Genomic DNA, 22,020 nt, shown 5'->3' on the forward strand with positions numbered 1-22,020 from the left:
TTATTATTCTAAAAGCAAATTACCCTATAGCCACAACAGCAATATAGAGGTTAGTATACTTTATACTTCTAAATATGTAAAAATCCCAAGAACAAGATAGAAAACTGCGTCCCATTGCCTTCGCTAGTCGCGGTTTGAGACCAACGGAGTGGAAAATGGAGAACTATAGCTCCATGAAATTGGAGCTACTGGCCCTTAAATGGGCCATGATGGAAAACTTTTTGCTGGAGTATTTGCTCGGGCAGCATTGCCTGGTATACGCTGATAATAAGACTCTCAGTTATTTGCAGACGTCCAAGCTGGGGGCACTAGAAAAGCGATGGGCAGCGCAACTGGCATCATTCTCCTTCGCGATCAAGTATCGCCCTGGTCTGCTCAATGGCAATGCCAACGATCTGTCCTGGCAGTACGAGGAGGAAGATGTTTATGGTTGCTGAGGCTGGAGCAGCTGTGGGACCATGTATGCCTCTTATTCTATGACAATCTCATTCTGGACTTCAAGGTCAGGACATGAGGCCGGGGGAAGCAAGTCAGCTTGTGCATCACTGGAAGTTTAAAAGATATATATATATATATATATATATATATATATATATATATATATACAGACGTGCTCAAATTTGTTGGTACCCCTCCACAAAAAACGAAGAATGCACAATTTTCTCTGAAATAACTTGAAACTGACAAAAGTAATTGGCATCCACCATTGTTTATTCCATATTTAATAGAAATCAGACTTTGCTTTTGATCTTTTATTCAACATAATATTGTAAATAATAAAACAAATGAAAATGGCATGGACAAAAATGATGGGACCGCTAACCTAATATTTTGTTGCACAACCTTTAGAGGCAATCACTGCAATCAAACGTTTTCTGTAGCTCTCAATGAGACTTCTGCACCTGTTAACAGGTAGTTTGGCCCACTCTTCTTGAGCAAACTGCTCTAGCTGTCTCAGGTTTGATGGGTGCCTTCTCCAGACTGCAAGTTTCAGCTCTTTCCATAGATGTTCGATAGGATTCAGATCAGGACTCATAGAAGGCCACTTCAGAATAGTCCAATGTTTTGTTCTTATCCATTCTTGGGTGCTTTTAGCTGTGTGTTTTGGGTCATTATCCTGTTGGAGGACCCATGACCTGCGACTGAGACAGAGCTTTCTGACACTGGGCAGTACGTTTCGCTCCAGAATGCCTTGATAGTCTTGAGATTTCATTGTGCCCTGCACAGATTCAAGGCACCCTGTGCCAGGCGCAGAAAAGCAGCCCCAAAACATAACCGAGCCTCCTCCATGTTTCATTGTAGGTATGGTGTTCTTTTCTTTGAAAGCTTCATTTTTTCGTCTGTGAACATAGAGCTGATGTGACTTGCCAAAAAGCTCCAGTTTTGACTCATCTGTCCAAAGGACATTCTCCCAGAAGGATTGTGGCTTGTCAGTATGCATTTTAGCAAATTCCAGTCTGGCTTTTTTATGTTTTTCTTTCAAAAGTGGAGTCCTCCTGGGTCTTCTTCCATGGAGCCCACTTTTGCTCAAAAAGCGACGGATGGTGCGATCAGAAACTGATGTACCTTCACCTTGGAGTTCAGCTTGTATCTCTTTGGCAGTTATCCTTGGTTCTTTTTCTACCATTCGCACTATCCTTGCCTATAATGCCTATCAAGCTGCATTACCATAGCTATGTACATATGTACAGTAGGGCAGCATTGGTAATAGGGCTCATTATCGTTTATTTTTGATGAGCGCACAAAATACTTATTTTCAAGACTTTTTTTCAGCAGACCCTGATTCTGTATTGAGATCTGTTGATTTGAAGAAATATTGTAGATGCTTTAGCACTTTGGTTATTTCTAATCTTTCATTTTAATTGGTATGGTAGTTTTTGAGCTACTGAATTATTGCCTGACTTGATTATTTCCGGGGCAGAGATATCAAAAGTAAATTGGATGTCAGTTCTAACACTCACCTTGTTTAATGTAGTTATATTGAACCAGCTGGGGTGGTGCTGATTCACTGTATTTAAGTGAGATTGTGCGAAATAAGGTGTGTGTAACATGGTATAAAAGTACAGTAGATGTAATTCTGAAGTAATAAACAACTTCACATTTTACATGTACATGTTTCAGACATTCATGCTTCAATTTCAAATTTGATTTCCATTCCTATTAACTGATATTAGACAATTACATACTATAAAAGTTAAGAGTATGAAAGAGGTCCATATCATTTACTGATAGCACATCACTATAAATTGGTGATGTCATTTTTAGACAGGCAGCCTCTTTAAAGTCCTTCTTTTTTTGTGGGTTATGTGAGAAGGCATTTTAAAGTTCTGTTAAACCTACTACTAACACCCCACTCCATAGGTCAGGACCTTGACGTGGTGAGGGGGCTTTTTACCAAAGCTGACCTGCAGTATAGTTTTTTTTTTCACTAATGCTTACGAATTGAGTCCTGGATAGCACGTTACAATGGAAATATGCAATCTGATCATGTACTTGTTTTATTGTGAAGAATACAGAAAATAAAGTTTGTTACATTTTTCAACATGTTGTGCCTTTTTTGTGAATGTCTTTCTGGTTCTGACTACTACACCTGATACACAACTCACTAAAATGATTGAGTTCAGATTTCTGCTCGCCATGCAGTGCTCTGTTAAGGGTTCACCAGCACTAAGGCTGGACAGCTCGGATCTAGATTGACTTCTACTCTAGCATTTACACAAATCTGACATCCTGTATGCTTCATTAGTTAAGAGCCTGAATTATACACACTAAAGTCAGGAACAATATGTAGTGGTTAACAATCACATTGCTTCTCGTTCCAAATTTGTACTTTTCAGTGTTCGAAGTTATGGAAGAAACATTAGTATTTTATTGCATATGATATAATTTGGCTTTATACATATTTAACAAATACATACACAGTATTACTGATAACAAAGGAACTTACTATATCTAAGTATCAGAAACAACAACCAATCTGCAACTCTGCTTTGAGAAATGACAGGCTCCATTCCTGGATGATGCCAATGATCTGACAAACACTGTAGGAAGTGGCAACACATACCATGAGGGTGTATTACTTCATTTTTTATGACAACTTAAATGGTTAAACTAAAACAAATTTGTTTGCAGATTTAGTGCAAGACCATGCATGAACATTGCTAAAGATTAAATCTTTTGACTTGTCCATTCCTTTAACTAAATTCCCTAAATATTTCTCACAATATACAATGAAGCTACTGTATAACCTATATTAATCATACTGCCCTATTGGAGTAAATAACAATATTTGTAGATCACAAACCCATTGGCATGTTTTCAATTAAAGTCTGTGTAAGTTAAGGATAGTCTTAATTGAGCAATTTAAAACACTATTCATCAATTAGAAACCACTACTTATCAATTTAGCAATATTATAAAAATCATTAGCTGTAAAACACGCACATAAACTGAAGCAAAGTAGTTTGTAGTAGAAAGGATGGACGTCCAAGGAAAATTACGACTATAGCATGTAGAATTGTTCAAGCAGCTCACAAAAAAAACACAATTAACAGTCAGGATTTAAAGAACTATCTGGCATAGCAGTGCATGAAATCACTGTAGAAAGTCATGTAACACAAAGGCTTATACATGACCTTAATGTTAACCACATTTGACAACAATTCAATAATAAAAAAAAGCATCTTGAATGATCTATTTAGTTACAGATGTCAATACTTTTGTCAGCAACTGTATGTGTAATCATGCCAGCTCTCTGATTATGACCCATATATATATTATTTATTTCTTAGCAGACGCCCTTATCCAGGGCGATTTACAATTGTTACAAGATACCACATTATTTTTTTACATACAGCTACCCATTTATACAGTTGGGTTTTTACTGGAGCAATCTAGGTAAAGTACCTTGCTCAAGGGTAAAGCAGCAGTGTCCCCCACCTGGGATTGAACCCACGACCTTCTTGTCAAGAGTCCAGAGCCCTAACCACTACTCCACACTGCTGCCCGCCTTGCTATGTTATAAGCAGAGCAAGACTATAAACATCAACATGACTACCCATTTGAAAAGTTACAATTTTAATATAACGTTTGCGTTACAGCTGTGATAATTTAAGCTGTTATACTTTATTTGTCTTACTTTTCAAAATGCGCTGGAATTCGTTTGTTGCATTCTATTTCGCCCATCCCCCACCTGGGATTTCTTAAGCTGTTCACTAGCGGGAGTTTGTCGACCAAACCAGCTGCAGTACCTGTTTCCTGGAGAGGGAGACAGTTTACCACTTACCTGGGCCTCCACTGTTTCCTGGAGTGGGAGGCTTAACCACAACTTACCTGGGCTACCATTGTCTTCCTGGAGAGGGAGACAATACCCCAACTTACCTGGTCCTCCACTGTTTCCTGGAGTGGGAGGTTTAACTACCACTTACCTGTGCAACCGTTGTTTCCTGGAGGAGGGGTCACTTACCTGACCTACCTGTACTACCGTTGTCTTCCTGGAGAGGGAGATAGTTTACCACTTACTTGGGCCTCCACTGTTTCCTGGAGTGGGAGGTTTAACTACAAGTTACCTGTACAACCGTTGTTTCCTGGAGGAGGGGTCACTTACCTGACCTACCTGTATTACCGTTGTCTTTCTGGAGAGGGAGACAATTCCCATTTACCTGTGCAACGGTTGTTTCCTGGAGGAGGTGTCCCTTACCTGACCTACCTGTACTACCGTTGTCCTGGAGGGGGAGCACCGACCTGCTTACCTGCCATACCTCAGTCGTCCAGAGGGGGAAGACTGTGAACCACTTGCCAGGGTCTCCAACAAAGAAGAACCCCTCGATTGCCTAGCCTAGAGAGGGAATAAAAGGTGAGATAGTTAGGAGCCAGTACAGGGCTGAGCATTGAGCGAACGCATGTGTATAGTAAATATTGTAAATAAACAACCACTCACCAAACTATACGAGTCAGCAGCATCATAATTTCTGTGGAAACTACGCTGACTAGTGGTGAAGCTAGGGTGGCAGTTTACACAGGTTATTCAACTATCCTATACTTTCACTTTAAGTCAAATTTATAATTTGCAGGTACACAGCTACCCTCTATCCTCTTATTTATAGAGGTTTACCTTGTTAACCCCACCCCTGGACTAGTCCAACACAAAATAAATACTTAACCAGTATCACCATATACATATTTCCATATATCATGCCTGAAGTTCATCAATTTACTGTAGTACAACTCTCATTACAGTACGCATTTTCCTATTGCATCCATAAATATTATTTCAGTAGTTCTGGACAAACACCAATCACAAAATGTTTTAGTACAAATATTTATTGTAGAGAATGGGGAGTATGCGATTTAACAGAAAAGTATGCTGTATATACACATTCATTTGGCAACTGGACGAGGCTGAGACCCCCATTTGATAAAACATAAAAACTGTTAAGAAAGGAGGAGATGGGGAGGTGGTGGGTTACGATGAAATCAAAACACAACTGAGAGATAAGTGAAGCGGGTATTTATAGTACCAACAATTTAAATTAGCTAATGTGTAAATTGAATGATTCAATTTGGTGACGCAGAGATTGGTGTCTGACCCTCCTCCCGAACTTTAATTATAAATTTCATATCACAGAATATGTGCGCCTACTCTGAAAAATAAACTCCTGTACACCACGTCAGTTGCTTTTCTAACTTTGCTGTTTTATTTGTTTACAGGCTGTCACCCCCGCATCAGCACGGAACCATCCCTCCCCCAGGTAAGTTATAGATTGTATTATTTACTTTTAGGTAACTTTTAAAACTAAACAGTGTCATTCTACATTGCATAAGACAACAATATGAACAATATGAACAGTCCGTGCTCATGGTTAGTGATGCAAGATGGAATTCTCTCTATCACATCACAGACATCACTTCTTTTAAGTGTTTTGTGGAACTGATTGATTATAGCTCTGTGGATTTTGGTATCCCATATTTCTTTGATACTGTTCTGTAGCCATTTCCTTTGTTGTAGTTTGCAACAAGTGTCTTTCTCAAACGTGAATTATTTGGGGTCTGGGTAAAACTCGGAACAGCGCAATGGTGGAACGGTTGCTTTATGAACCAGTTCTATTGTAACTATAGCGAACTGTTTCAGCAGTTTCCCCCCAACATCGTGGGGAGTAATTCCTAAACATAGGAATTTTCAGTTAAAGCACCCCCACCCTATATGCTCATGTTATCAATAGGCAATGGCTGCTGCCTGTATTCCGAGGCTTTTGCCCCACCACTTATGATCAAGTCCCCAATATAATTCCACCTGATTTTGTTAGGACTAGGTGCCCCCTATTGCCCTGTAATAGTTTTATCCTGGGGAGTATATGGAAATTCTCAAATTCTCAAAAGACTATAATTAAAAAGAAAAAATCCTGGAAATAGGGCAGTCTTTGTATGTAGTAACTCTGCCACCATCAGTTGGGTTCTTGAAAAATTGGATTTAAAACCCATGATTGCTAGTACCGGTACTAGAGAAGTAGGGTGGAAGCAGAAACACAGCAAGCAGGAAGAGTAGCTGATGCAGGGCTTAGTGCACAGTGGAACTTAAAAAGAAGAAATTCTACAGTCTGGAGCATCCTGGTGAGGTAACATTATAATTGGGCATATCCAGAAAATGTATATAAATTGGCTACAAAACATATATTAAAAAAATGTAATTGACTAGACTAAACATTTTAATAAAAAACTAAAAAACACAAAATTTACTGCTCAGGTTTTCATCTTCTGGGAGGTTTAATTTGATCTCTGCATGCATTGCACCTGAAAGCATCTGGATATTTTTTGGTCACATTAAGATTGAGGCACCGAAAGTGGTACCAGTCTTTGCAGAGATCTCCAGAACAAAACACCATTTTCCTTTCTTCTGGTCTTATGCACTGATCGCCCATGAAACATACAAACCAATTGTCAACAAATCCTTTCTAATATTTGAGAGGTAAAGCAGGGTGCTCCTGGTGCCAGCAGGTGTTTGCCTTGTCTTAAGCTTTGGCATTGGAAGACGTTTATTTGGAATTTCTTCACATATTTTTGTGATTGGAAATGTAGCCCTGTTTGTTTCACCAGCATAATTGGATATTTCGTGGCTGATCCATGCTCGTATTTTCGGCATTTCCTCATCTGAATATTTCAAACATGTGGCTGAACAAATAATATGGACATACATGCAAGCATGGATTCCACAGTCATATCCATTTTCTTGATGAGGGAAGTCAGTTGGAGCATAAATGGTCCAATCATTCCAGCTTACTGGGAATCCATACTCTTTCTGGTGCATGTCATTAATAAATATTTGTAGCAAGCCTAATTAATTTGTGCATACACCATAGAAGGAATCTAAATACAGAATGTGTTTCCATTTTAAAACAACTACAATCAGCACCCAGTGATTCCCATGAATGTAACATAATTGCTTTGGGTTATTCCCTGAGCTTTTAGAGCTTGAAACAAATCAGTAGTCAGACACACCAGCAGCAGAAGAGTGGCAGGAGTACGCCACCCCGCTGTCAGCATTGCTGTTGACAGCCTTACGACCTGTGGGCCCCTTGAAGCCTCTGGTTCTGGCCCAGGACTTTGTGCTGGACTTTTGGGCTTTTAAGGGGGAAGGTGGCTGTTGAGGCCATGTGTGCTGCGCACAAAGGGGGTATATGTGGCAATGTGCCCCGCCCCTGTGTGTATTTTTGTGTTTTATGTTGTATGTTGCGTGTGTTAATGTTGGTGTATTTTAGTTGGTACAAGGGATATAATGTGGGTAATGAGCACGAGTATTTAAAATGTATAATTGTATTTAGGCACAGGGATTGCACTTCACAGAGTTGCACAGAATTAGTTCACGTGCTGGGATTCAAGTGAATAATTGATTAGTAATTGAATCCCGGCACAACAGGGCAAAGGAACGGGAGAGAGTGAGGAGAGAAAAATAATAATGAATAGCAAGCAATTGCTATGTGGTGCTAGAGGATCAGCACGGTACGTGTTTGTTTAGTGTTCGTCCCTGTTTGTTAGTGTCTATTCGTTTTGTTTGTTTGTCTGTTTATTTTAGCTAAAGTGCCGTATCCTGTGTTTTGTTCAAACTGTTTATTTTCTGGCTGCTGAATATTAAACAGTGCATCAGCGCATTCATTTACCGTTTCACCGTCCTGTCTGTGTTGTTCATTTCCTGGTTCTGATGTCACCACTCAGCCAGCCTTGTGACAGTCCTCAAGAAACTCTTGGTAGTACTTCAAAAATGCCTGGCTCCATTTCTTAGAGAAATCCTTTAACTTAATGTTGTACTCGTCCTGTGACTTGCTATCCAATAGCCTGAGAATGTGATTTTGATATACAGTAACGTCACTGTGTTGACCAGCATGCTTTAAGACCTAGTACTTCACATCATTTAGAATATGATTCCAGCAGTTCACAACTACTAGTTCTGGAATAGTAGCCTGAATAGTATTCTCTATACGTGCCTCACGGTCAGTGCATATTACAATCTGTAGACTTTTTAATTCTGGTATTAACATGCAGATTCTTCTGAAGAACTGCTTATGTGTGAATTCGGTCTTTCGCTGATGCATCATGAAACCTACAGGTAAAACAGGAGCCTCTTTGAAGGCGAAAGAGAAGAGCAGAGATATAAGAGTCTCCCAGTTTGAATGTAGTGTTATATGAAAGCATTAAGGGAACTTCAGATGATGCATCAAGGATTAACTGTAACTCTGTTATCATTTCTGATAAACCTGTTGTTACCACCAAATCAGGCACCAGCACATAGTCCCATATGAAGTCACCTGTGTACACTGTCATCTCATGAATTGCATAATGCTCATCATGACTTAATCGTGTTTTGGCTCGTAAAGCTTTTGTTTGGTAGTGAACGTGTTCCATGTCACGCGGCATTGTGACTGGCATGTGAACCACACTGGTAATCGGTTCCTTTATCAAATCTTGATAAATGGCAACAGGTGGTTTTATTTTCAGGTCTGCAGTTTTTTCAACACTCCAGGACATGTTCTGATATATTTTCTTTCAGTGTTGGTCTTCTGATTTCCATGTGGATTTGGTATGTATGCACTTTCATCACCAGTGTATTGTATGACATCATAAGGGACACACTTGTCATACAGCTCATAAGCATGTTTGTTAAACTTTTTGTTTTCACCTTTCACCAGAAAGTACATCTTTGGTGCCTATCGAGGCAAGTTGCATGTTCCTTTGTTTAACCAAGTAATCTGGCCGGCACACCAGTCATTCCTTTTCTGTTTGTGATCTTGCATATGAATGAAGATAAACTTCACCATGTTTTGGATTAATGAGAGGTAAATGTGTAACTTTTGTTTTGTCCACATTGGTCAGCATAGTGCATACTGTATAATAAACTCTATGAATAAATCAACTTCCTAGGATGTTGTTGCATGTAAAACACACAACATAAACAAATACTGTATATCCATGCAGGATAAAAGTAAACAAATCCCACTTTCACAGTAAGTAGAACATTCTTATACCATTTTATTAATGTTATGGCTTACTGTAAATTTGAGCATTGCTCTCTAGTGGTTATTCTATGTACAACACTACAATTCTGTTGGGGTTTGTTATTATAAACCACAGTACAGTACTAAAGACACTGAAAATAATTCTACTCATTGTCAGATATGTATTTATTTGGGCCATTTTTCCTTAGCAACTTACAATTAACTGTTTTACATACACATTCTGGTTAACATTATACTTTTCTTTTACTGGAGTAATCTAGTGTAAAAGGGTACCTTGCTAAGGGGTACAGCAGCAGTATCCCACCTGGAATGTGAACCCATGAGAAGAGCCCTAACCACTACTCCACACTGCTGACCCCACCAGGGATGTAGAGTATTTTACTGCCCCCTCCAACCTGCCTTGCAACCCCTAACACATTGGGCAGGGGTTGTGCTTTAACTGAGATTTCCTATGTTTAGGAATTACTCCTCATGAACTATCACAGAACAAGAGGGGCACCCAGTCCTATCAAAATCGGGTGGAATTATTGTGGGGACTTGATCTTAATAGAACAGATTTATAAAGCAACTGTTCCGCTGTTCCGTGTTTTACCCGAACCCAATCATTTGTCTTGACCATCATCTGCTGTGTTGCCAAAACGTCTTTATGGCAATTGACTTTACAATGCAGCTTAGTTACTGTGTACTGGTTTCAATCAATAATATATTTTTAAATAGGTACTATTACATGTTTACAAACTTTTAATATGCATATTATTTATTTTATATAAAGAATGTTAAACTACTAGATTGGGTCTTTATTTTATATTATTAATTTATATTATTAATATGAATTTAAATATGGCTACCTTTTTTAAAAAAAATTCTAGTAGAGTATGGATAACTACAAGTGACTCGCCCCTTTTTGAAAAAAGTTTCAACCCATGGGAATATGCTGTAATATTCACACCCCAATGTGACCTGTTTTGACCAATCAGGATAGAGTATTTAAAAGACCCATTTATATACACAGGGGAAGATTCTAATATGTGCTCCCCTCTGGTTTGCAAGAACAAAAACAACTTAAGAGACATGATTCTTCTTGCTGCAGCGCAATGTCCCAGCTCGGTGTACCGTGGCAAACTTATTGTAGCCAACCACAATGTGTAACTTCTTGATAGCTACCATATTATAATCCTAAAAAACATGCACTTAGGTTAATATACAGTGCCTTGCGAAAGTATTCGGCCCCCTTGAACTTTGCGACCTTTTGCCACATTTCAGGCTTCAAACATAAAGATATGAAACTGTAATTTTTTGTGAAGAATCAACAACAAGTGGGACACAATCATGAAGTGGAACGAAATTTATTGGATATTTCAAACTTTTTTAACAAATAAAAAACTGAAAAATTGGGCGTGCAAAATTATTCAGCCCCTTTACTTTCAGTGCAGCAAACTCTCTCCAGAAGTTCAGTGAGGATCTCTGAATGATCCAATGTTGACCTAAATGACTAATGATGATAAATAGAATCCACCTGTGTGTAATCAAGTCTCCGTATAAATGCACCTGCACTGTGATAGTCTCAGAGGTCCGTTTAAAGCGCAGAGAGCATCATGAAGAACAAGGAACACACCAGGCAGGTCCGAGATACTGTTGTGGAGAAGTTTAAAGCTGGATTTGGATACAAAAAGATTTCCCAAGCTTTAAACATCCCAAGGAGCACTGTGCAAGCGATAATATTGAAATGGAAGGAGTATCAGACCACTGCAAATCTACCAAGACCTGGCCGTCCCTCTAAACTTTCAGCTCATACAAGGAGAAGACTGATCAGAGATGCAGCCAAGAGGCCCATGATCACTCTGGATGAACTGCAGAGATCTACAGCTGAGGTGGGAGACTCTGTCCATAGGACAACAATCAGTCGTATACTGCACAAATCTGGCCTTTATGGAAGAGTGGCAAGAAGAAAGCCATTTCTTAAAGATATCCATAAAAAGTGTCGTTTACAGTTTGCCACAAGCCACCTGGGAGACACACCAAACATGTGGAAGAAGGTGCTCTGGTCAGATGAAACCAAAATCGAACTTTTTGGCAACAATGCAAAACGTTATGTTTGGCGTAAAAGCAACACAGCTCATCACCCTGAACACACCATCCCCACTGTCAAACATGGTGGTGGCAGCATCATGGTTTGGGCCTGCTTTTCTTCAGCAGGGACAGGGAAGATGGTTAAAATTGATGGGAAGATGGATGGAGCCAAATACAGGACCATTCTGGAAGAAAACCTGATGGAGTCTGCAAAAGACCTGAGACTGGGACGGAGATTTGTCTTCCAACAAGACAATGATCCAAAACATAAAGCAAAATCTACAATGGAATGGTTCACAAATAAACATATCCAGGTGTTAGAATGGCCAAGTCAAAGTCCAGACCTGAATCCAATCGAGAATCTGTGGAAAGAACTGAAAACTGCTGTTCACAAATGCTCTCCATCCAACCTCACTGAGCTCGAGCTGTTTTGCATGGAGGAATGGGCAAAAATTTCAGTCTCTCGATGTGCAAAACTGATAGAGACATACCCCAAGCGACTTACAGCTGTAATCGCAGCAAAAGGTGGCGCTACAAAGTATTAACTTAAGGGGGCTGAATAATTTTGCACGCCCAGTTTTTCAGTTTTTTATTTGTTAAAAAAGTTTGAAATATCCAATAAATTTCGTTCCACTTCATGATTGTGTCCCACTTGTTGTTGATTCTTCACAAAAAATTACAGTTTCATATCTTTATGTTTGAAGCCTGAAATGTGGCAAAAGGTCGCAAAGTTCAAGGGGGCCGAATACTTTCGCAAGGCACTGTATGTTGAGATAAACTAATCCTTATCATAAAAAAGAAAAAAATGCTGCCTCTGTTATTAATATACCTCTATTAGTGACAGTTACAGAGAAAGTATTAATGCAAGCATGGACCTGCGTGTCATCAAAGTAAAAACAATAATGATCAACTCAAGCTAGCAAATGTTCATAAAGGACTGGACCGAATGAGAGTCACTTATCCACAGATCCTGTATCCATCTCTGCTGGATCCTCCAACTGTTGTCCCAGACGTGTGAAGTTAGTTTTCTTCATTTTCGTTAGAGGCTGCTCCTGTATAGAGATGGGAAACTTTGACTGAAGAAACTCCTCTGCTTCTTGCAAGGAACTGAAGACAAAATGACTGCAGTCAAAAGTTAGTTTGAGCAAAGCAGGGTAAATGAGAAATGGTTTCAGACCCATATAGATCATCTTCTTTCTGATTAGCAAGGTTCCTCTGCCGTGTTGAACAGGATGGGCCACTCTCGCGCCCTGTATAATTGCTTGTCTGTCTGTGTATCTTAGAAGCTTAAAGGCTGGTTCACACTGGTCAAATGATTAACACGATCGCTACGAACGCAGCATCTAGCATTCAAATCATAGACGCAATAGACCAGTTGCCAGATCTCAACTTCTGAGCAGCAAGTTGGTGACATCACTCGCATTTAACCAATCATTCACACCGTTCCTTAAAATATTTTCAGCTTGTTTGATTCAAATAGCGTACCAGTAATACTCTTTTAATTGTAGAGATGCAGCAACAAATTTTTGATGAAATCTTAATTGAGCAAGTACATGGCTACCCTTGGCTTTATGACATAGGATGGTCAGACTATAAAGACCAGTTCAAAAAAGAAAATTCCTGGCAGGCTATCACTTAAGCTCTGCAATCAGATGGTGAGCACTGATATAAAACTGTATCTTTCTTTCCATTAATTGGTAACCGAGTCAAGCAAGGACACAACAGACCATGAAAAATAAATGACAAATCAGAAATTAACTAATATGTAACTAACGTGGTAGGAATTTGAATGTGTCATCAGCCATTTTTGGTTTTCAATGGATTTAATGATCGAGTGAAATTCCAAATGCAAAGTTAAAGCAAAACTGTAGGAAGCAGTAAGTTAGCAAATAAAAATGACAGAGCTGTATTGTATACACGTTTTACATTGCCACCCACTGATTACACTGTTTTATAGAAGTCTAAACTTAGAAAAGTAATCTCTCTTAACCATATTTTTATCACAGAATGCATGACGAGTTGGAGAAGCCTACGGGATAGATATGCAAGGGAGAAAAAAGCAATGCTTGAAAAGAAAAGTGGGTCTGAAGCAAGCAGAAGAGAGAAATTGACTTTTTTTGACGTCCTTGGCTTCCTATGCCTCACATTAGACACAAAAGAAGGTAGGGTAATGTGACGGTGCAGGGCTTGCAGACGCCGTAAACCGATGTATTATTGTTATTTGATTTATTGTTTTGATTTGGTTAATTATTTCTCGTGCATATGCTGTTGATTTTCAATTGAATAATGAGAATCAATTGAAACTCGGCCTCATAAAAACATGACCAGCTCCATTCAGTAGGGGAAGAGAGATAGGAGTTACTGAGAGAGACGGAGACGGAGACGGGGACGGGGACGGGGACGGAGAGGGAGAGGGAGAGGGAGAGGGAGAGAGAAAGGAGAAAAAAGAAATGGGAACAGGGATCGAGATCGAGATCTAGTCCCTGAGTGTGTATATATATATATATATATATATATATATATAGTAAGATAGCAGGGAGAGGGTCGGGTGTTTTTAAAGGGGCAATGAACCAGAGTGGGTGCAGTTGTATTACATATGGTGGCTGCGTGTGTGGGCGCCCCTATGACCCACTTAAAATGGACACAGAGCTAAAAGCGTTGATCGAGCAGATCAACAGGAACACAGCTGCTCAGAAGGAGCAGAGCAGGAGATGGAGACAGGAGAGAGGGAAACTGGGAAGCAGGCTAGAGAGGCACTGCTGTCTGCAGCCCCAGAGGGAGAAGCCCCACTGTCGCAGGAGGAGGAGGAGCCATTGCTGTCCCCGGAGCCACCGGCTGCAGTTCAAGGGGAGGAGGTGCCTCAACCAACCCTGCAAGTCAGTCCGGCGCTGCCGAGGGAGGGTCCCCGTCCCGACATCGTGGACACCTGGCCGGAATGCCCAGACCTCCCTCCACTGGACCTAGCTCCCAGGTCGCAGCAGTGCCAGGCACAGTTGCTTGCCTGGTCCCTTGCTCCACTCCCCCTAAAGCATGCATCTCTAGTGAAACTGGGAGTTGTTGTATCTAATTTTAACAACAAGCATTATTAAGCCACTGTATAAAAACTACACATCCCACAGTTCCATTGGAGCTGTAGTCTGGCATATTGGGTCTGACAAATGTAGTAACAAAGTGACATCGTAAACAATGTGCAACACGAAATGAGACTTGAAACCAGGGTACATTTGTGACATGCCGCGGTACCGAATGATAGCTTAGTCTAAACCAGTGTACACTTTGATATATTGACATGTACACAGGGTACATTTAATAGCACCCCGGTTGACAAAGACCCTATCTGCATTAATTAGGGGCTAATGTTCACTGCATGCTTGTATTTAACACATTTTCTTGCATTAAATTAAGTGTAGGATGCCAATATATTTGTATGCGACTGTATGTAATGTCAAGAAAACAGGTAATATTCCTGACATTCAGAAAGGTAGGTTAAATCATATACTGTATCTAAAACCAACTGCAACAGCAATGTATGTAAATACACCAAATCTGTTTTTTGCCAGGGCTTTTTGGAAAAAAAACAAACAGTCAAAGTATTTGTATTACTCTTCTCCTCAGTTTTTACATTTTGAACAAACTTTAAAGTAATCATAGGAGGCTGATATATAATACTTACCATTAAAATAGGCTGAGAGTAAATTAACTGGAAAATCTATTTGCAAGTCAGAAAATGGCAAATAGTTTGAAAAATACAATATCAGTATAATTAAATAAACAACAGCTGCTGTAGCTCATTCATAATTCTATCACAGTGTTGTTGTGCAACATAGCTATTCCTTGCATTACCTAATAAAACAATAACTTGCCATGTGTATAGACTATTAGCATATCCATTTCAAAGATTTTGATAACTTACAAGTTTCTACACCTGCACAATAAAAACTCAGAATATTGCATGTGGGATTTCTTAGAAATGGGTGATAGGGTTAGGTAAACTGCTTCTGTGCAACCAATATTGCCCTTGAATTTTGTGTGTGTGTGTGTGTGTGTGTGTGTGTGTGTGTGAACCTTGATCCTGGTGCTATACTACTGAGGTGGCTCTGTGTTAGAAAATTACCAATGGAATCCAATTTAGAATAATTTGAACATTTTACCATATTTCAGTAAACAAAAACACCAGGAAATGGCAATGTAACTTTAAACAACAAGTACACTTCATGGGGTAGACATTGTGTGTATATGTATATATTGTATCTATCTGGAGTAAAATACTTCTATTCAGAACAAAAAGAGCAGAGAGGCTGGTATTACTTAGTTTCATATAGTGAGGGGTCTACTTAATAATCTGTGCAACTAACAGATCAGAATAGAACCTAGAAAACATCCATTCACCCATTACATCTCTTTTGAATATGTTGCTCATTCATGTCCTAAAACTGAAACTCAACAATTACATTTTTATTTTAAGTAATTATTGCTCATTTTTTTATAATGCCTAGCAACAGCATGTGGAGATGAAAGGGGAGATACTGGTTCATAGGTGACTCAGTCTGCATTTCAAATACTGACTCATTGTTTTCTCCATTCATAACAACTAAGGGCCAACACTTATCAATCTTTTATTGTATGTTAAAATAAAGATTATTGTTTTAAAATAAATAATAATGTGTACTTAACTGTGTACATTGTAAAATGTGATGGCTATTTAACTTAAAGTTGTAATATGTATTTACTTATTACACCCCAACAATGACCTGTATAATAGATACAGTGTCAACTGTTCATCAATGACTTTAAACACTGTAAACTATGAAAAACGAAGCCAAGAAGTATTGATACAAAAAGTATTTGTCAGTGTCTTTATTGTCTTCCCCTTTTTCCTATCGCTTTACATTTGTATGTGCATGAAATAGAAAAGACTCACATACATGCCGATTTACTCTGACACCAAATTGTCGCAATAGGATTCTTATATTGAATTTAAATATTTCAGTGGCATATCTGACATATTCTCTTACACACAAATTCAGTTTGCATACAGTCTACCTGAAAACCTTCCAAAGCAAAAATGCTGCACACATTCTTATGACATATATAAGTACATCCGTTGAACTACACGTGACAATAATATATTTGTTAATTTAACTAAACAATTCATAGTATCTACAAAATACAAAATAAGATTATCTATTAAATAAAAGCATTTATAGCAATCTTTAATTTAAAAGATTAGTTTAAAAATAGTCAAACTGAGTCAGCAGCAAAGGGAAAAAAATAGTTTTGATATATTGAAAATAAGGAGGCGTATCATGCCATGCAGGTGTAGCTGTTTTAGCATCAGCATTTATGCAGGCACTGAGCTATTTCTAATATCAAATACAATATAAGGCATGATGTGAACACTGTAGAAGATAAAATCATACAAATATATCATACTGTCAATATTACTGAAAATATCTCCTTTTTGTAGATCGTTATGTATAAGAGTTTAATATATTCTGTACATTATATATACATTCATACATACAAACAGTTTAGAAAAAATATATATCTATATCTGTATCATCTCTGTACAAAAAGGCAAGAGTTTAAACCTTATTTGAAATATTATGCAAAATGTACAATCCAACATTTTAGTACAACAAGTCTTTCATAGACACTTCAGCTTGTACCTAAAGTCAACATCATAGGTGGGCTGCAAAATGCCTAGCCCAGCTCGAGACTGGTCCAGGGGTGGGATTTTAGCATTTTTATCTGAAAGTTCCATGTCAAAATAGGAAAGCAGAAGAGACAAAAACTGCTTAATTTCATGCAGAGCAAAGAATCGTCCAGGACATTTTGTCACTCCGGAGCCAAAAGGCATGTAGTAATATCTTAATTTGCGACCTTTTCTGTAAAATGTGGTCTTCTCTTGGCCATTTTCATCCAGGTAACGATCATACTTGAAGGTCTGTGGTTAGACAAACATGGTGTTAGGACACTAGTTTCAGAACATTAAAACTGGCAGAGTCTATGACATTGAAAAAGACCAGTTGAAATGTTTGTCATTGAATTTATTGTGTTTCTCTTAGTATTCCTTCATTTCTGAATTTAGCACAATTGAGTGTTTAATAGTTGTGAGAGAAAAACAAATTCTCTAAATGAGTGACACAACACCTCAGCTTTGAACTTTGAATTTAGCTTCCAAATATGAAAGTAAAATTACAGACTACAGAGAAACCAGACTTAACCACAATGAACATGTGTTGTTGCTTTAGATAAGAAGCTGCACTTCTCTTATTTACTGGGTTTTACTGCCTGGTAAGAGAGGCTCAGGAGACTGTAAAGACAAGTTTTACTGTCATTAAAAAAGCATTTTTCTTCTTGTGTTCTTCTGCATGTAAAACATGTGTTAACGTGAATGTGTGTTAAAGACTAGTATATACTTGACTTACCAGAGGATCTTCATAAATTTCAGGATCAAAATGGAGCAGCTGAGGGTACAGGGCTATTACATCATCTTTACGAATGTTGTATGATTGGCTGTTGTCCAACTGCAATGCAAAGTTTTCCTTGGCAACTCTGACATTGAGAGATGCACTTGACAGTCTCATAGCTTCCTTAATGATGCTGTCTATAAAAATGAAATGAAAGAAAAGTGCAGTATAGTACGTTAAAAGCTGCTTTCAAACTAAATATCTCATTCATTTTCTGTTTCATAGCATGTTTTCATTATAAAATTTCAGAGCATTTGAAGGTCTAGGCTTTTAGTTTAATGGCTGTTGAAGAAACTAAAACTAAATTATGAAATAGTAGAGGTATTTACCTAATACAGGCATTTCATCCAACTGCTCTTTCTCCAAGGAAATGTGGTGGCCATTTAAACTTGCTTTTTGGCCAGAATTCTCTAAAGTTTTCTTTACTTCATCCGTTGCTGCTTTCATTGCATCTGGGCACCTGAAAAAGTAAATGTAATTATAGTATTGGTTTTCAGAAAGAAAAAGTATTTAACATAACAATAGGCCATATTCACACATACTTACTCTCTATAGACACATTTAATAAAGTTTGATATCTATTGATCTGTTCTAGAATCTCATTGGCTTCTTAAACAACAGTCTATAAAAAAATGAATGTACTTTAAATATCTTATTGAGTTAATGCATTGTATGTCGTACCAAATGTAACATGAACAAGTTGTGGATGTCTTCTAAAGATAGTCCACTATAACATTTGTGCTTGGGTTTTATTGCAGAAAAACATACATGACTAATTGCTTACCTGATCAAATAAAATAAAGTCCAGAATGTGGCAGGCAACGTGTTGGCCTGTGATGCCCATAGCACAGCTACATGGGTCCGTGCTTTACTCATATCATTAAAAGTAGATAAGGTGTCATTCAGAAACATTCTGAGCGAAATGAGGTCAGACACATTATGCCTTTTACTGAGGTTTTCGTGTAGGAGAGTCTTTGCCAGATTTTCTCGGGCACTATGTCCACTTTTGAACACACGGATTGGGAGGCCAGCTACGAGGGCGGGGAAAATTTTGTCAAACTCTTTAAAGTTTTCAAGGGCATTAAGGACCAGTGCTCTCTGTGCTTCATGTCTGGCAAGATTTTTGTCTTCCTGGGAATTGAGTTCTTTGCCAAAGAGTGTTAAATAGCCTGATTCAAACATCACCCTGTAGCAGAAAGCAAAAATCCCTTCTGTCACCCAGTCTTTGGAGTTGATTTTGTGTGTGTCTGATTGCAACATAACACATTGGAGATTTTCCATCATTGTTTCAGTGAGGGTCTGCAAGGCTTCTCCCTGCATTGTTTTTATGAAAGTCTGGTGCAGGTTTTCAGTTGTGTAGCCATCACTTGGATCCATACTTTCATGTCCAAAGGCCTAATGGAATAAAAGGTATTCTGGTCTAAATCATGTAATAAACAAACAAATGTTCTTAAAAAAATAATAAATAAACTATAAGGAATATTTAAGAACAACAATACAGTGCCATGTGAACAGGCTTTACAGTATATAACAAACTGTCATCAAATGAGATAGTATTACCTTGGCAGAGGCAGTGAAATGAAATTTTTTCCAGTCCAGATGCCTTCCCTGGCGCATCACAGAGTGGTATGAAAATGGGTCAGTGAGGAAATGAACATATTGACCAGCAATTTTGCATGTGAAGATGTGCCCGTACGTCTTTTGCCTACAAAGAAGGAACTCAAGAGGGTTGGCGCCAAACTGCAGGGCGCAGCCAAGGTATGGGATTAAGCCATTTTCTACAGGGGGCTCTCCTGGACGCCTGAAACATGAAGAGGCACTGTATAATAAATAATATGATAACTTCATATCTGCATTTTCAATGGAACATGAAAATGACAAATGTCATTCAAGTACTGTTAATGATCAGAATATATATTTAAAAAAGCATTTTTGACACATTAATTTTGCAGTAGTAATTTTTATAACCAATTATTTAATAAAGACCATTATATATTCAATGGGTTTTATTTTTATTGATGCTACAATTTCTCCTACAGGATCAAACGAATAAAAACTGCCCCAATGCATCCCCTTGTTTTTGGTAATTGAACCTTTACTGAAACTTTGAGTCTGCATTCAGTCATTTCATTTGATTTTAAATGCAATTATTCAAGAGCTAAAATAGAAGTTTAAAATGCCTTTAAGGCAGATTAAACCTGGACTTACCGTCTCCTTATTCCCAGTATGAGCCACAAGCAGCAGCACAGACCAACTACAACACCCCAGATCAAAGCAATACTCAGAATCATTGCTGATATACTCTAAATCAAGAACTAGAGCTACACAAGATCTCCCTAAGGATGAAAACAGATATGTTGATGATTCAATGTATTGGACTCATTTTATAGGCTACCTTGGTAGTTTATTAACAGTTTACTATTTGATCCAAAATGGGATCAGCCCTTTATGGAAATCAGTATGAAAAGCTTTAGGAAATTAGACGTGGGACAGTTCACTGGATTGCTGTGCTGGCCTTGAACTATGTCCACGAACACAGAATCACACACACAACATTTTTTTTAAAACCAATCAGAAATCAGCTGGAAAACAATTTCAAGGTCTTGAGGGTGTGGTTTTACTGCTTCTAAACTACGAAAGAGAAAAATAAGTTATATTTCAGATAATGATAAATTGTACATTCAGAAGTTAATAATATGAATTTGATATTGTAATATTTTGTTGTAAATTAAAATTGATTTTGATCAGATGTTTTATTATATGGGTGATTTTTTTAACCTGTTAAAACCACACTTGTGCAAAAACATGTGTACATGGTACATGATAAGACATCTAAAAGCTAAGATAAACCAAAAGATCACTGGAGATTGTAATGAAGATTTGCTGATTTATTATTTGTGTGCATTTTAGTTTTTAGACGAATGCTGAAACAAACAGTACCGGTTAACAGTAAATCCAGACAGCTAAATGAATGTTTGAGTATCAGAATGAATTACTTCCCTGCACCAGTAACATACATACACTACTGTAAATACATACTGTACTGTATATTTATATCTAGAGTTGTTGAGATTAAAAACTGAATTTTTGGAATAATCAAAATACATAAAAGATATAATTTTTATCCATTACTGTAAAACAAGAACATTTCGTAAGCAAGAAATGTTTACTAATTTCAAGTTTATTAAAAATCAAAATTGATGTGCCGTGAAATATATTATTCATTCATGTGTCGCACATTTAAAAGAAAAAGACGCGCAAACATTTATTGCAGCAAAAATGGACCTTGAAGGCCATAAGCAAAATTAAGTTTTACAGTATATAACATTGCAATTATTATTATTATTATTATTATTATTATTATTATTATTATTATTATTATTATTATCATTATTATTTTCTTTCTTTCTTTCTTTCTTTCTTTCTTTCTTAGCATTTTCTGAGGGAAGTGTAGAATATGCAAGGTATAAATATATAATGAAAAGAATGTCATTTTTAGAATAGAGCACTGTGGTACACCCTTCTTTATCTCAACATTCCTCCACCTTTTGTCCATTGTCGCTTAGCTGAGATAACCATGGAACCAATCAACAGCTTTATCCGATAGACCCAGTGCCCCCAATTTGTAACATAATAAAATGTGGACTTTGAACATATTAATAAAGATTGCTGCTCCCACCTGCTTGCTCTCCAAGTCTCCAAGACCCCTAAAAGGAAGGATCTCTGTTGAACAACAATACATTATACATCTGTTCGGCACTCTGAGGGTTAAAGGTTGCTGGTTTAACAACTTATATTTACTGTGTTCATGCTCTAAAAAGATCACTGAACCATCAAATATCACATTTATATCATGACTATTAGTAGAACCTTGGTGTATTTCAGGGGGCTGGAGCTGGGACTGCTCCCCTGTGTCATCCCGCTAAAATATCTGTCAGTCACCCTATTTAAACTGCAGCCAGCTTCCTAAT

The 22,020-nt window shown here is 37.9% G+C and overlaps 1 protein-coding gene across 3 annotated transcripts in view; it reads right to left on the reverse strand.

The window, feature by feature from the left end:
* Positions 1-16,418: 16,418 nt before the first annotated feature.
* LOC117399809 (cytochrome P450 7A1-like) overlaps positions 16,419-22,020 on the reverse strand; it is a 44,736-nt gene continuing 39,134 nt past the window's right edge. For 2 of the 3 annotated variants that reach the window (XM_034920570.2, XM_059022169.1), the window contains 5 exons: positions 19,610-19,850; positions 18,834-19,444; positions 18,379-18,509; positions 18,008-18,186; positions 16,419-17,523 (listed from right to left, as the gene is read on the reverse strand). In XM_034920570.2, coding sequence (XP_034776461.1) covers positions 17,224-17,523; positions 18,008-18,186; positions 18,379-18,509; positions 18,834-19,444; positions 19,610-19,666 — 1,278 coding nt within the window. In that variant the 5' untranslated portion in view covers positions 19,667-19,850 and the 3' untranslated portion in view covers positions 16,419-17,223. Of the gene's footprint in view, positions 17,524-18,007; positions 18,187-18,378; positions 18,510-18,833; positions 19,445-19,609; positions 19,851-20,257; positions 21,384-22,020 lie in introns of those variants that run through there. The other variant, XM_033999189.3, reaches the window with a different exon arrangement.

The sequence above is a fragment of the Acipenser ruthenus genome, chromosome 4, assembly GCF_902713425.1.
Source record: "Acipenser ruthenus chromosome 4, fAciRut3.2 maternal haplotype, whole genome shotgun sequence".
Taxonomy (NCBI): domain Eukaryota; kingdom Metazoa; phylum Chordata; class Actinopteri; order Acipenseriformes; family Acipenseridae; genus Acipenser; species Acipenser ruthenus.